A 13,344-nucleotide genomic window follows, 5' to 3' on the forward strand; every position below is an offset into this window, starting at 1 on the left:
GGGGGCAGGGAGCCCCCGGATGGATCGGCACCATCTCCGGCAGGTCCTGTAAGATACAGTACGACATGTATAATAAGGCAGCAGGTTGGGGGGAAGTGGGGTGGGGGGGAAGCGGGGGTGGGGGGGTGAGGTGGGGAGGGGGGGTGAGGGGGGGTGAGTGGGTGGGGGTTGAGGGGTGGGGAAGTAAGGTGGGGGGGGGCACACAGTGTCATGGTCAACCACAACTCAGCAGGGTCCCATTTTCTCGCTCATGATCGCACTCCACCTCGGCGACATCCCTCAGTGAGGGGCCGCCTTCTGGTGGTCACCCTCCGGTCTCCCGCTCCCGGTGGTTGTACATGGCCTTCTCCTTGGGGGAGGGAGGGGGAGGCAAACACAAACAATTGAATCGTTAGACGTTCCGACGCATGCAGCCCAGGGGTTGGGTAGATGTTGACCTCAGTGGCAAAGGCACCCAGCCATGGCTGCTGGCATGGGTGCTGGCATGTGGGCAGGGTGTGGGTTTGGCTGTCCCCCGGGAGGAGGGGCCTGGTTTACGGGTGTGTGGGGAGAGGTGTTAGTGCCGGGGGGCACGGAGCAGCTAACTCACCCTGGCCACCCTGAGAAGGTTGTGTAGTTTCTTCTGGCACTGCATGCCAGCCCAGACGGCGCTGCCCATGGCGTGGACCACCTCTCCCACCGGTGCCCAGGCACGGCGGATGTTGGCGCCTAGCGGCCTTCCTCCTGGCCGGAGGATAGGGTCATCCTTCTCTCCTCCACAGGGTCCAGGAGGGTGTACAGCGCAGCGTCCCTGAACCATGGCGCTGCTCTCCTTCCAGCCATCTTGTTGGTTAGGACGGTGTGTGTGGGGGGAAGGGCCATTTAAGAGCGGCTGCGGCATGTGAGCCTCATGAGTGCCAATCACGGACCCGGCGAATCCGGCACCATTTTCCATGGAATTGGCTGTGTTCCACGTGGCAACGGTGCTAGCTGATTGAAAGTAGCTGAATTGGTGCAGCTATTGCGCTGTTTTTTTCTGTTGTAAAACGCCACACCTCCTCCACTGGCATCAACACTTAACCTCAGAAACACCCCCCTTATTCTCCCAAACTGAGAATTGCAGCCATGGTTTACCTGCACCACATACACTGCAGCGGCTCAAGAAGGCAGCTCACCTTTACCTTCTCAAGGATGAGAGGGATGGGCAATAAATGCTGGTGTAGACAGTGAAGCCCACATCCCATGAAGAAATAAATAAAACAAATACAAATCAACTATTTGTGATCTTAGTGTCTGCCTTGTAGGTGCCTTTTGCCTGGCCCCGTCCTCCTGCAAAGTGCTTCCTCAATGGCTGAAGCGGGGCTGCTGGAAGGCTGAGGGGGGGGGGGGGGGGGGGGGGGGCTGCTGGAAGGCTGGGGGGAGACTGCTTTTAACGGAAGCTCTGCAAAATCCTTAAATGTTGAAAAAACTATTCCAGTCTTGGCTAGTAAATACCTTGTTTACCTCTGAATGAGAACCTTGTATGTTTCCTATCTGGAGAGTCTAGAACCAGGGTTCATTTGACTGAGATGAGGAGAAATGTCAGAGGTTGTGAATTTCTCTGGCCACTGGGATGCTCACTGAGTATATTGAAGATAGAGATTGATAGATCTTTGGGACTAAAGGAATCAAGCATCGGACACGAATGTGGTTTTGATGTAATAGATTGGCTGTGACCATACTGACTGGCAGAGCAGGCTTGAGAGGCATTATGGCCGACTCAGGCTGCTCCTGGTTCTTATGTTCAAGATTCATTCCAGGATTTACCCAAGGAGATTGAATTTCTGCAGCGATTCTCTGATCTCTTGCCAAAAGTTATTTCAAAAGAAATCAAAGGAAGCCCATCAAAATGGTGTGTTGGACGATTGTCTGCTAACTATCTGATTGACGATTGGAAAACTACTTTGTGGAAATGCAAAGTGCTTTGTAGGCAATGCTCCTGCGTACTGACTGGGTGTTGAATTGATGCAAGTGCTGTCTTTCCCATGAGGTGATAAACTAGGAGGCTATTCAGGCTAAAGGACTTCCCAGCATTTCTGAAGAAAATCTGGGATTCTCCCAGTGCCTTGACCAATATTCATACATCGACCGACACCATCAAGAAACAAGTTATCTGCTCACTTATCTCATTGCTGGGTACCAGTTAGTTGTTGTCTCTGCTTACAAGACAGTAAGACTATTTCCAAACAAGTAATTGGCTACACTGGACAATTGAGACAGGACAATTGAGACATTCTGATGACATGAAAGGTGCTACATCAAATTATTTCTCATGACTGAGAACAATTATTTTAATCAAGACCTTGCGGCTACTTTTTCATTGTTCCTTGTTCTCCGGACTTTCCTTATTTTTGTAACTTCAGTCGTTCCCTCACAAGCTGTGCCAGTCAGAAGAGGAAAAGTGTGAGTGGTAATAAGAATTGAGGCAGGCCAGGCTGATCAGACATAGTAAGAGTCCTTTTGCACCTGCATCTCCAGAGGATGATGCTCACATGGCAACAATGACCAGTACTTAATCAGAATGTGTCAATTTCAAAGCCAGGCAGGACTTATATTAGGATATTGCAGCATATATTTAATGTTGTAAGGGGCTTCCTGTGAGACATCTAGGGAACAGTGCTACAGCTAAACTACCTGGCAAATAAGCCAGAATATCGACAGTCTGAATAAGGTGCTGGATACTCATTTTATGGACATTTTTCTCTTCCAGTTCACTCGTTCTTTTTTACATTGGATTTTAACTGTATTGATGGCATTCTGGGTGGATAGGAGAAACATTATTATAACAGACTGGTCCATAAAAAGGAAATAGTCAGTCAGAATATGATCACGTTGGATGTGGATTTGAATGCATACAATGTAGCTTCTCCTGGCCCATCCAGAACTAGGATGTGAACCAAGCATAAATGACTCTTAATTAGAATCAATATACACCTCGTTACCTGAAGGAAAGTGTTGAAAGTGTCGGCAGGGCCCCTTCACACAAGGAAAGGCAGCTGGAGGAAATTCATTTTGGGGATGTGTAATTGACAGTTGTATGTCAGCAATTCGCACATTTTACTAATACCAGCCGGTTTTAGCATTTGCAAATTAATAATAAACATTGATTAGTCGAACATATTTGCTCTTGACCAAGTTTTGCATTTAATTTGCAAATTTAAGCCGAGTTCATCTTTTCCCACTTCTCGGGCAGTAAACTTTGCAAAATAGGAATGATCCAGGATGGTAAATGGCACTGATCAACATTTCCTTTGAGAAAATGAAAGTGTAATTATGGGTTCTACGGTTTGCTAATAGTTTGGGACTCGTTCCTGTCACTCTGCAGAATCAGCAACAACTATCTTGTAATCAGTTCAAAGTTAGTACTGGAATATACCAGAAACAAAATTGGTAATGTCCAGATAATTGTTCCATCAACCTGCATCCTGTGGCATATTCAAATATTGTGTTTTTAAATTCAAACATTTGCAATGTGTGCGTTTCTCTGAAGATTCCGCTCAAAGCTTTCGGCCAAATATTGTTATTACAATTTAGGTTTGAAAGATGGGTTGGATTCGTCACATTGGCTGATATTACAGATGATTGATTTTGGGGGAAAGCAGTGAGCAATACCATGCCATCTCCAAAGCCTCTGCGCAGCCTGGTTTCTAATGGTTTTAAGCAGGGTAGTTGTCCCAACCAACCCCAACCCAACCCTCAACCAGTAAAGGATAATACTGCAATTCTTTAATGCGTCCATTAGCTGGATTTTTTTCACATGGTTATCATTCCCAAACGTCTACACCAGCTCACTGACCTTTAAGCTGGAGGTGCAGTGTGTGGTTTGCAAAGTGTGTGAGCCTGGTATGGAGCTTGGCCCTTTTCTGTTGATCGCTCACTGCTGCTCTTTTATTTTTCGAACTATGTAATGAACTTTAAAACATCCCTTTCAAAGTCATTGTTAGGCCACAGGTCTGATGTCCACTTGCATTTCGTGCTGGCGCTGAAGTGCTTCCAGTTACAGAAAGGGCGGGAGGTGCGCAGTCAGTAAACATGTATTTCCAATCAGACCTTAAAAATGTGTGGGGAGAAAATGAAGAGAATAAAACGCGCTGCCTGGGCCTACAATATGCTATGGGAAAATCATGCATCCAATGATTTCTTCAATCCACAATACTCATTCGTGATCCTGTCTCAATTCTTTGTTACAAGTAAACAGTTTCAGCTTCTCACAGTGATGATATCTATCAGCCCTGCCATCAGAAAATCCGTTTCTTCATAACTTTTGTCTAATCCTTTGCGTCTGACAGGATTTCACTGCAGGTCATCTAGATGTTATTTCCCCACTTGTGCACAGGGAAATAGCAACAGCCTGAAGATATTGGACTGTCTTTTTAAGCTGTTGCATCCACCCACGCGTGTTCCTAGCACCCTTTGTGTTATGGCCAATGTATGTATTGAGTATAGACGCTCCCTCTGATGGACATATTCTCACTAATATTGGAAGTATTTAAAGCTGGTTTGTGTTCGGTCGCTGAGCTCCAGTAACGTGTGTCTATTGGAAGCAGGCAACTGCTTATAGACAGGGAAAACGTCGCCCTTAAAACATCTGTTTTCTCTTCCTGACCTTCTAAGCCGAACATGTTTGAGTACATTTTGTAAAACAATGTGAGGGTTGGAATCGCAGTCAGAGATTTGCCCTGTTGTTTATTAACATTCTCTTACAAACAGCTTTGGGACTTGGGAACTGAATTTCAAAGCACACTGGTCGGGTTTTGTCACAAGTGAGCCTGGTCCCAAACAAAAGAGACGCCTTTACCCCCCCCCCCCCCCCCCAAGATAGAGTATAAAAGATAAACCGGGCTGTGCTGTTGTCTAGAGCGCATGAATTCCTGCCACTGTCCTGTGAAGTTCTGGGACAAATATTTGTCGCTCCGTGTCCTGTCCACTTGTGTGGCGCTTCTGTGTCTCACATCTGGGCCTCACACAGCTGGCAGCCCGCTCCAAACACTCTCATTTACACCTCGGCTCAGTTACGGCCACATCCCGTTTTGCATCTTGGAGCGGAGCTGAGCATGTGGCAACTGGACAGGATGTTTCCAAAGAACAACTGGACACAAGGGGCGGGCCGGCGGTGAGAGATCAGAAATAACTCGGCCTTCAAAGCAATTCCGCTGTTGGATGGGATCTCTCGGTTCTGACCACTGTGCCTACAAATGGTTCAAATGCTCGGCACGATACACTTGCCAAGGCCACGTGCAATGTGACAGTGACTGATTCCGCACTATCCACATGATGTCCTTCTGAAGGCTCAGTTGTGCTGTTGTTTCCTTGTTTCCTGTAAATACTAAATATGAAGCACCTTTACTCCCATACCGTAAATCTACTGGAGTTCATTCTTCAATGTCCTCCCCATGCCCCTACTCCCAAGTTCCGACCTGTTTTCTGCATTGATATTACAGCCAGACCCATAATCGCCACCACACTTGTCGACCTCTGTTCAATGGTTAAAATTACATTTGGGGGCATTGTAGTCCCGTCAGGTGGCACGTTTGATTTTTAAAATATAATTCTGAATAATACACATATTAAAAGACAAACGTCTAGTCATAGGTTTGTTTAGAACTTTACAAGTAAGCAATCGAGACAATATAGAAGTTGTCTTTACAAACTGCATCCTGTGCCCTTGCTAGAGAAACAGTTTGAGTCTGTCGAAGGGGCTATTTGAGAATACCGCACAGAGCAATGCTGAATCTGCCGGCTAACAGTAACGCGGGATAAGTGTAAACATTCGCGGGAGGAAGCGCTGGTTACTGGTTTCGAAGTACTTTTCCTTCAGATTGTCTGATTAGTAATTGAGAATCCTGGTGATGGGTCAAGGCCATAGTGCAGGGACAACAGTGGAGGTACAATAGGAGAGAGAGGACCAATTAGTCACAGGAAACTGGGAGCAATATCCGTGAAAGAGTGCAGTGTTGAGGGTGCAGCAAGGCGATAGGTATTTGGGAGGGGGGGGGGGGCAGGCGGATAGTTTGATATGTTATATCTCTGTCAGCAGGCCAATGTATTGTGTTGTGAAGTGGTATCTGGCTTCCTCACCATGTGCGAGTGGTTGTGCCCAGGCAGATTCTCAAGGTGAAGCTGCAGATTGGCATGGGCGGTGGTGTCACCTCGCTGTAAACATACTGGAGCTGGGAGGGGGGACTCCGACATCATTGCCTTTGCTGACACCTCGCTAAGAAGCCATATCCCGCGCTGCAATGGGTTCCGGGGTCTGTCCGCCGAATGGATTCCCCAGTTAGAGACTGTCACTCTTCTGCAATGTGTGTAACTGTTGGGAGGTGCGGGGAGAAGGGGAAGGGGGTCCCAGGGGCCCCTGGCTGCATTCTGTCAACTGGCAGACCATGTAAACTGGCAGAGGAACGTTAACCAGGGGTGTGTGTGTGTGGTGGGGTTGTGGAACAACATCATTCAGTAAAGAATTAACTGACTGACTAAAGTTATGACTCTGGCCAGAATTGTGAATTAAAACGGGCACGTGATCCAAGCCAGTTTCCAAATAAATGATTCATTGCGGGTCAAACGTCAAATCTTGTTCTTGTGATGGGTCACTGTGCACGATTCACCTATTTATAGCGTTCAGGGATTATATAACCCAACAATTGACTCTTGTCAAAGTGAGCTTGGCTACCTGTTGCCCTCGAATGGAGTGTGGGGGGGGGGGGGGGGGGTGGGGGGGGAGGGGGCTGGATTCTGCTCCGGTATTTTGGAATGAAAACGGTCTTTAGAATCTGCTGAATCAGCTCAACTTTTAAGAAGCGCTGACATTCAGTGAATTATATCAAAGGGTCCCCGAGACAAATGGGGCAGGACAATAAAAAAAGTTTATTGAACTTCAATCACCAGTTCTTTATGAATATGAAATGAAAATCGCTAATTGTCACAAGTAGGCTTCAAATGAAGCTACTGTGAAAAGCCCCTCGTCGCCACATTCCGGCGCCTGTTCGGGGAGGCTGGTACGGGAATCGAATCGTGTTGCTGGCCTGCCTTGGTCTGTTTTCAAAGCCAGCGATTTAGCCCAGTGGGCTAAACCTGCCTCTAGTGTGCTAAACCAGCCTCTAATCTCTCTGGGTGCTTATTTGATTGAGGATTGGAGGGGATGATTGTCCCCAAATTATTCATCCGACTTCTTTGTGATATCAATCAATATGGTTCACATGGGAATGTATCTGTGCTGTCAGTTCGTGTAGATGGGTGAAATGTGGTTCTTTGCAACGATGGGATCAGGCCCTTTCTGCAGGCGGAAATGTCAGCGAACCAAGGCTCAAGCAATGTGACTGCCCAGGAAAGCAGCCCATCTGACCTCAGCAGAACTGGGTCAGTTCACCTCAGGTTGGATTGGGAAGATTTATCCAGGTGGATAATACTATCGCCAATGTGCAATATGCCACATCTCAATAGCCCCCTCATCGCTGCTGCACATGTCTGAGGGGCGAAAGGAGGAACATGGCTTCAGATTCCGACTGCCAAAGCGGCGGTTATTTTAAATGCACGAATCTGTCATTTGCTTCACGTTCGTGAGAATTAAACTTCCGACAGTGCATCACCCGATTGACTCAAGACAAGCAAAACGGAAATCGAAAACAGGCCTGAACTCAAAATTTCTGCCCTGCCACACTCAGTGGACAAAATAAAGCCAGTGGGACACTCTCTGACATGGGGTAAAACTGATGTGTAGGTCATCAGTGCAGAATATTATCTGTACTGTCATAAATAAACTGCACATGTCTCTCTTGTTGCGAAACAGGTAGATCGCAAGGAAGGGGGCAGAGAGCCTGGGCAGTAACACAATCAGACAAGATGTACTAGGCAGCTTTCTGGAGCTGATTTCACAGATAATTTACAGTGTTCACCCAGTCTTGCTCCGATTCAGACAAAATGCAAATACCGCCCAGGGCTTTGGAAAAGTGTATTTCACTCCTCAATAATTCAATCTCACAGTGACAGTTCTCGTGGTTTGAAGATACACACTCGGTCCTCGGCTCCCAGTTTGCCCAGGTCTGTTTTTTTTTACATTGTTCTCACACTTGCCTAGTGAGTTTGTAGAGGAGCCCACGCTGCGCCCGCTAATCATCTTTCTATGGGCCGATTGGAATATTCCAGTGATTAAGGCTTTGTTGACTTTGATGCATGAGCAGGGCTATGTGTTCGGAGTGTATAAAACACACAGGAGTGCGGGCAGAAGGCACCATTGGAAGGTTTGGTGTTGCTGTAGCCACAACAGACTGACGCAGATTTCGAGAACTTCTCAAGGCCTCTCAAGTGGCTGCTGTGGGCTGGAAAGTATCATTGCCCAGTGAGAAAGTGAATTGTCACTCCTTGGATACAGTAGATACAATGGAGACAGATTATCTACTTTCTGTGTTAGTTTTTATGTTTAAGTTGTCTGAAGCTGCCGGTTTGCGAGCGAAGGTTCCTTCTTTACCCATCCAAGCAGAAGATGACCAGGTCCATTCTAAAGGAGCTCCAGGTAACTCTACTCCGGCGCAATTGTTTCTTAATCTCACTATGTTACAGTCTAATTCATGGAATGGCAGTGACAGTAAATAATCACAGTTTGTTTCTTCCAATTGCCCTTTTTCTGAATTGAAATGTAACCCCCCCCCCCCCCCCCCCCCCCCACCCCCAAGGTTTTCTTTTGGGAAAATAAATAATCTGCCGCATTTTCCCGTCAAATCTCTGAATTCGGACCCATAGAAACATAGATAGAAAATAGAAGCAGCAGGAGGCCATTCGGCCCCTCGAGCCTGCTCCGCCATTCATTGTGATCATGGCTGATCAGCAAGGTCAGAATTGTCACAGAGAGGAGACGGTTCAATTTTAAGACAGAGATAGGCAGGTTCTTGACCAATAAACAGATCAGGGGTTATGGGGAGAAGGCAAGAGAATGGGGATGAGAAATACATCAGCCCTGATTGAATGGCGGAGCAGACTCGATGGGCTGAATGGCCTAATTCTGCTCCTATGTCTTATGGACCTGTGTGGGGAGTATTTAAGTGAAGCCGGAAGGCCGGGATTTCAGATGTTCTCCTTTGTGTCATTTTGCAGGCTGCTCTTTCGGTGAGAAAGTGTACGCTCTCCAGGATAACTGGCACCCTGATCTGGGACAGCCCTTCGGGGTCATGCATTGTGTCGTTTGCCACTGCGAGCCGGTATGTTTAACGTGACCTACAGGGTTTTTATATGTAGAACTTGCTGGCATTCCGCTTGTATTTCATTTGAAAGGATGTGTGTCCCTTGAACCCACGAGTTTATAAATCAGCGCGGCCCCTTTATGGTGCGTTGCTACAATTGGAAATTCACTTACTTTGTCTCCAAAAGCGACGCGGTCTTCGCAATATTCTCAACATGCAATGTTCTTTACAGCATTCATTCAATGGAACCCACCCTACATCTAAGTTATTGACACAGTGATCCAATAGGGTCTATCTTATTGCTGTAGGGTCTCCTCAACAATATTCTTAAATATTTAACAACATTGTGTTCATTTTCTTCACATTTATGTTGTGGGATCTTTATTACAATATCCAGAAATTGCCTTCACTCTGGGAGAGCTAGAGACTGCTTCACAACATTCAGGGTTAGAAAAAAAAACAGGCAAGTGCCTGGATTGAGTTTCCTGTGAATCAACATGAGGAAATGTACAGTGGGTCCTGAAAGGTTATTTCTCGTTCTGTCGTATCAGGTTCCACTGTAAGATTTTACAGGAGGCCTTTCCTGCAGTTATTGTGTAAAACACACGTTGGTACTTTGAAGGCTGTGAATTGGGCTTCGCGGTACTGAGGCACACTCCGCAGACAGGCCCATGCTCCCGCCGGGGCCACAAATTAACACGTTCTCATTTTCCACTACATTTAACATAAACCAATTTTACTTTTGGGCTAGTCTGCAAATTAGCCACACACAATTAGGCAATGTATTATTTCCCCATTAGCAAGAGATAATGTGCTGTTGGCGCTGGAATACACAGTTCAATTTTTCGGAAGACCCCCATCTCCTCAATTTACACTCACCTTGCTAACGAGGTGCTGTCTGATTGCATCTTTCTTCTAAGATGAGTGTGTATTTGATGAACACGTGTCACTGTATTCCTGCTAATCAGGATTGACAATTGCTTTGGCTAAGTGTTGTCCTGAATTATGAAACAGGAAACCCGTCTGTGTGGAGTTAGCACGTCCCCCCCCCCCCCCCCCTGTCTGTGTGGGTTGCCTCTGGGTGCTTCGTTCCCTCCCGCAGTGTTAGGTGGATTGGCCATGCTAAATTGCCCTTAGTGTCCAAAGATGTGCAGATGCGGCGGATTGGCCGTGCTAAATTCCAGGGATGTGCAGGTGAGGTGGATTGGCCATGCTAAATTCCAGGGATGTGCAGGTGAGGTGGATTGGCCATGCTAAATTCCAGGGATGTGCAGGTGAGGTGGATTGGCCATGCTAAATTCCAGGGATGTGCAGGTGAGGTGGATCGGCCGTGCTAAATTCCAGGGATGTGCAGGTGAGGTGGATTGGCCGTGCTAAATTCCAGGGATGTGCAGGTGAGGTGGATTGGCCATGCTAAATTCCAAGGATGTGCAGGTGAGGTGGATTGGCCATGCTAAATTCCAGGGATGTGCAGGTGAGTTGGATTGGCCGTGCTAAATTCCAGGGATGTGCAGGTGAGTTGGATTGGCCATGCTAAATTCCAGGGATGTGCAGGTGAGTTGGATTGGCCATGCTAAATTCCAGGGATGTGCAGATGGGGCGGATTGGCCATGCTAAATTCCAGGGATGTGCAGGTGAGGTGGATTGGCCATGCTAAATTCCAGGGATGTGCAGGTGAGGTGGATTGGCCATGCTAAATTCCAGGGATGTGCAGGTGAGGTGGATTGGCCATGCTAAATTCCAGGGATGTGCAGGTGAGGTGGATTGGCCATGCTAAATTCCAGGGATGTGCAGGTGAGTTGGATTGGCCAGGGATGTGCAGATGGGGCGGATTGGCCATGCTAAATTCCAGGGATGTGCAGGTGAGGTGGATTGGCCATGCTAAATTGCCCTTAATGTCCAGGGATGCCCAAGTTAGGTTATGAGGTTGCGGGAACAGGGCCCAGGTGTGGACCTGGGTAGGGTGTTCTTTCGGAGGGGGCGGCACAGACTAGATGGGCCGAATGGCCGCTTCCTGCACTATGGAGATTCTATGGTTTTATTGAAAGCAAAACACTTCTTCGATCTGACAAGGCAAGGAAGGTTAATTTCTCTTTTTGAACAGGAATGGGAAAACAATGTGTTCAATGCCATCTACTCAAACCATGGCGATATTGTCAATAGGTCAAATATTGTGTGTGGTTTCATTATTTAGAATGGATTTATTAACTGCTATTTGTGCTAACGTGTTCTGATCTGCTTTCAAACAAGAAGTGTGTGTTTTTTAAATCTACGCCTTTTATAGCAAAGAAATCGAAGAGGTAAAGTCCATGGCAAAGTTAGCTGCAGGAATATTAAACACGACTGTCCCAAGCCCGCTTGCCATGCCCCCATCTTACTGCCTGGACATTGCTGTAAAAGCTGCCCAAGAGGTGAGGGGAAATCACTCTGCTGCTCCATTTACAACATTCCAACCTCTATAAGAGAGTGAATCTAGCTCCCAGACTGCTCTAACTGAGCTCTTCCTCACTTGCAGAGGCCACCAGCTCCCAGAAGAAACCAGAGCCCAGCTTCGATGGATTTGAATATTTTCCTCTTGAAAAAGAGGACAATTTGCAGAAAAGTCATAATGATCGCTCTTACATCAGCTCGGAGGACATTTCAATGGATGACAGCAGAACAGGTAAGACATGGGGACAGTCTGCTTTGGATGACAGCTCTCCGTGGTGTTAGTGATGGAGAATTCACCAAGCTTTTCGTTCTCTCTCTGCAGATTTTGTTGCTTTGCTCACGGAGATATCTGGCCAAACGTCAGCATCCAAAGGAGTGGCCAAAGCTCGGTTTACCCTAGTCAGATCCAACCTCATATTCGCCATTCATTATGAAAGGTATTTCAAATGGGGTCAGAAGGAGGAGAATGGGGGGATGTTGCAGAAATCAAAGAGGAAAAATACCCAACAATAGGCAGCTCCACACAGCAGTCCGTGGTATCAAAACCAATAGAAAATGTGTGTTAGATTAGAGATTGGATAGGTTGGGGTTAGAAAAGGTGAGAGGGTGACAACATTATGAGAGGAAGAGATAGAGTGGGCAGGATAAAATTGTTTCCCTTGATGGAAAATTCTAGAACCAGGGAACATAGATTCAAGATAAGAGGCAGAAGATGAGAAGGGACACGAGGAAGAACTTTTTTACGCAGAGGGTATGGAATCTGGAATTCACTGCCCGAGTTGGCGGTGGAGGCAGAGACCCTAAAGTCTTTAAATAGTACCTGGATCTGCATCTTAAGTGCTGTAAGATATAGGGCTATGGGTGCAGCAAGGTGAGCATAGAAAGGGCAAGATGGGCCAAATGGCCTCCTTCTGTGCTGTAACTTTTCTATGATTCCATGATTCTATGATTTAATCGGTGCTGCCGAATGAGCTCTGGATATATATGTAGAAACCTGCTGAGCTCCTTGGGATAGGGTCTACAAATATCATGTGTGTCAGATAAAACTGAAAGATCACATGGAGGGACTGTGTTGTTCAGTGAGTCCGCGCACACTCTTTCACATCTCCTAGCCAACTGAACATCTGGAAAACAAACTATTACCATCTACTGTACCATTACATATAACCATGTAGCATAGTGAAAAAGAGGGATTTCAGTGAGGGGATTTTAATTTTCACATAAACAGGGAGATTAGCTGAAGTAATAAAGGTAATGGATTTCCAGAATGTATTCAGGACTGTTTTTTTTTAAAGAATAAAGCAAAATAGTCTGGATGCTGGAAATCCCAAATAAATCGGGAACTGCTGGATACACTCAACAGGTCTGACATCAGCTGTGGGTGGGTGGGGGGGGGGGGGGGGGGGGGTGGGGGGGGGGGGGGTGGAGAACAGCGTTAATATTTTCGCTCAATGACCTTTTCAGAGTTTGAATGATACATCATCGACCCAGTCCCAAACCCATTAACTCCGCCTCTCCCTTCACAGGTACTGCCAACCCTGCAAAGTATTCCAACACTTTCAGTGTTCTTGATCAATGTGTCTTAAACCTGACAAGGAAACAGAACATATTAGGTTGAGTAGCAAAACAAATTAATCAACAATCTGACCATAATGTGATTGAATTTACAAATAGGGACAATCCTCAAATCTGCTTTCGGACTTAAAATGCAACCTCATTACTT

The 13,344-nt window shown here is 46.6% G+C and overlaps 1 protein-coding gene across 1 annotated transcript in view; it reads left to right on the forward strand.

Annotated features, from left to right (window-relative positions):
• Positions 1–8,104: 8,104 nt before the first annotated feature.
• Positions 8,105–13,344, forward strand: part of chrd (chordin) — a 29,167-nt gene continuing 23,927 nt past the window's right edge. The window contains exons 1-5 of the mRNA XM_038817102.1: positions 8,105–8,527; positions 9,106–9,209; positions 11,476–11,602; positions 11,707–11,853; positions 11,944–12,058. Coding sequence (XP_038673030.1) covers positions 8,395–8,527; positions 9,106–9,209; positions 11,476–11,602; positions 11,707–11,853; positions 11,944–12,058 — 626 coding nt within the window. The 5' untranslated portion in view covers positions 8,105–8,394. The remainder of the gene's footprint in view (positions 8,528–9,105; positions 9,210–11,475; positions 11,603–11,706; positions 11,854–11,943; positions 12,059–13,344) is intronic.

Source organism: Scyliorhinus canicula, chromosome 13 (genome assembly GCF_902713615.1).
Source record: "Scyliorhinus canicula chromosome 13, sScyCan1.1, whole genome shotgun sequence".
Taxonomy (NCBI): domain Eukaryota; kingdom Metazoa; phylum Chordata; class Chondrichthyes; order Carcharhiniformes; family Scyliorhinidae; genus Scyliorhinus; species Scyliorhinus canicula.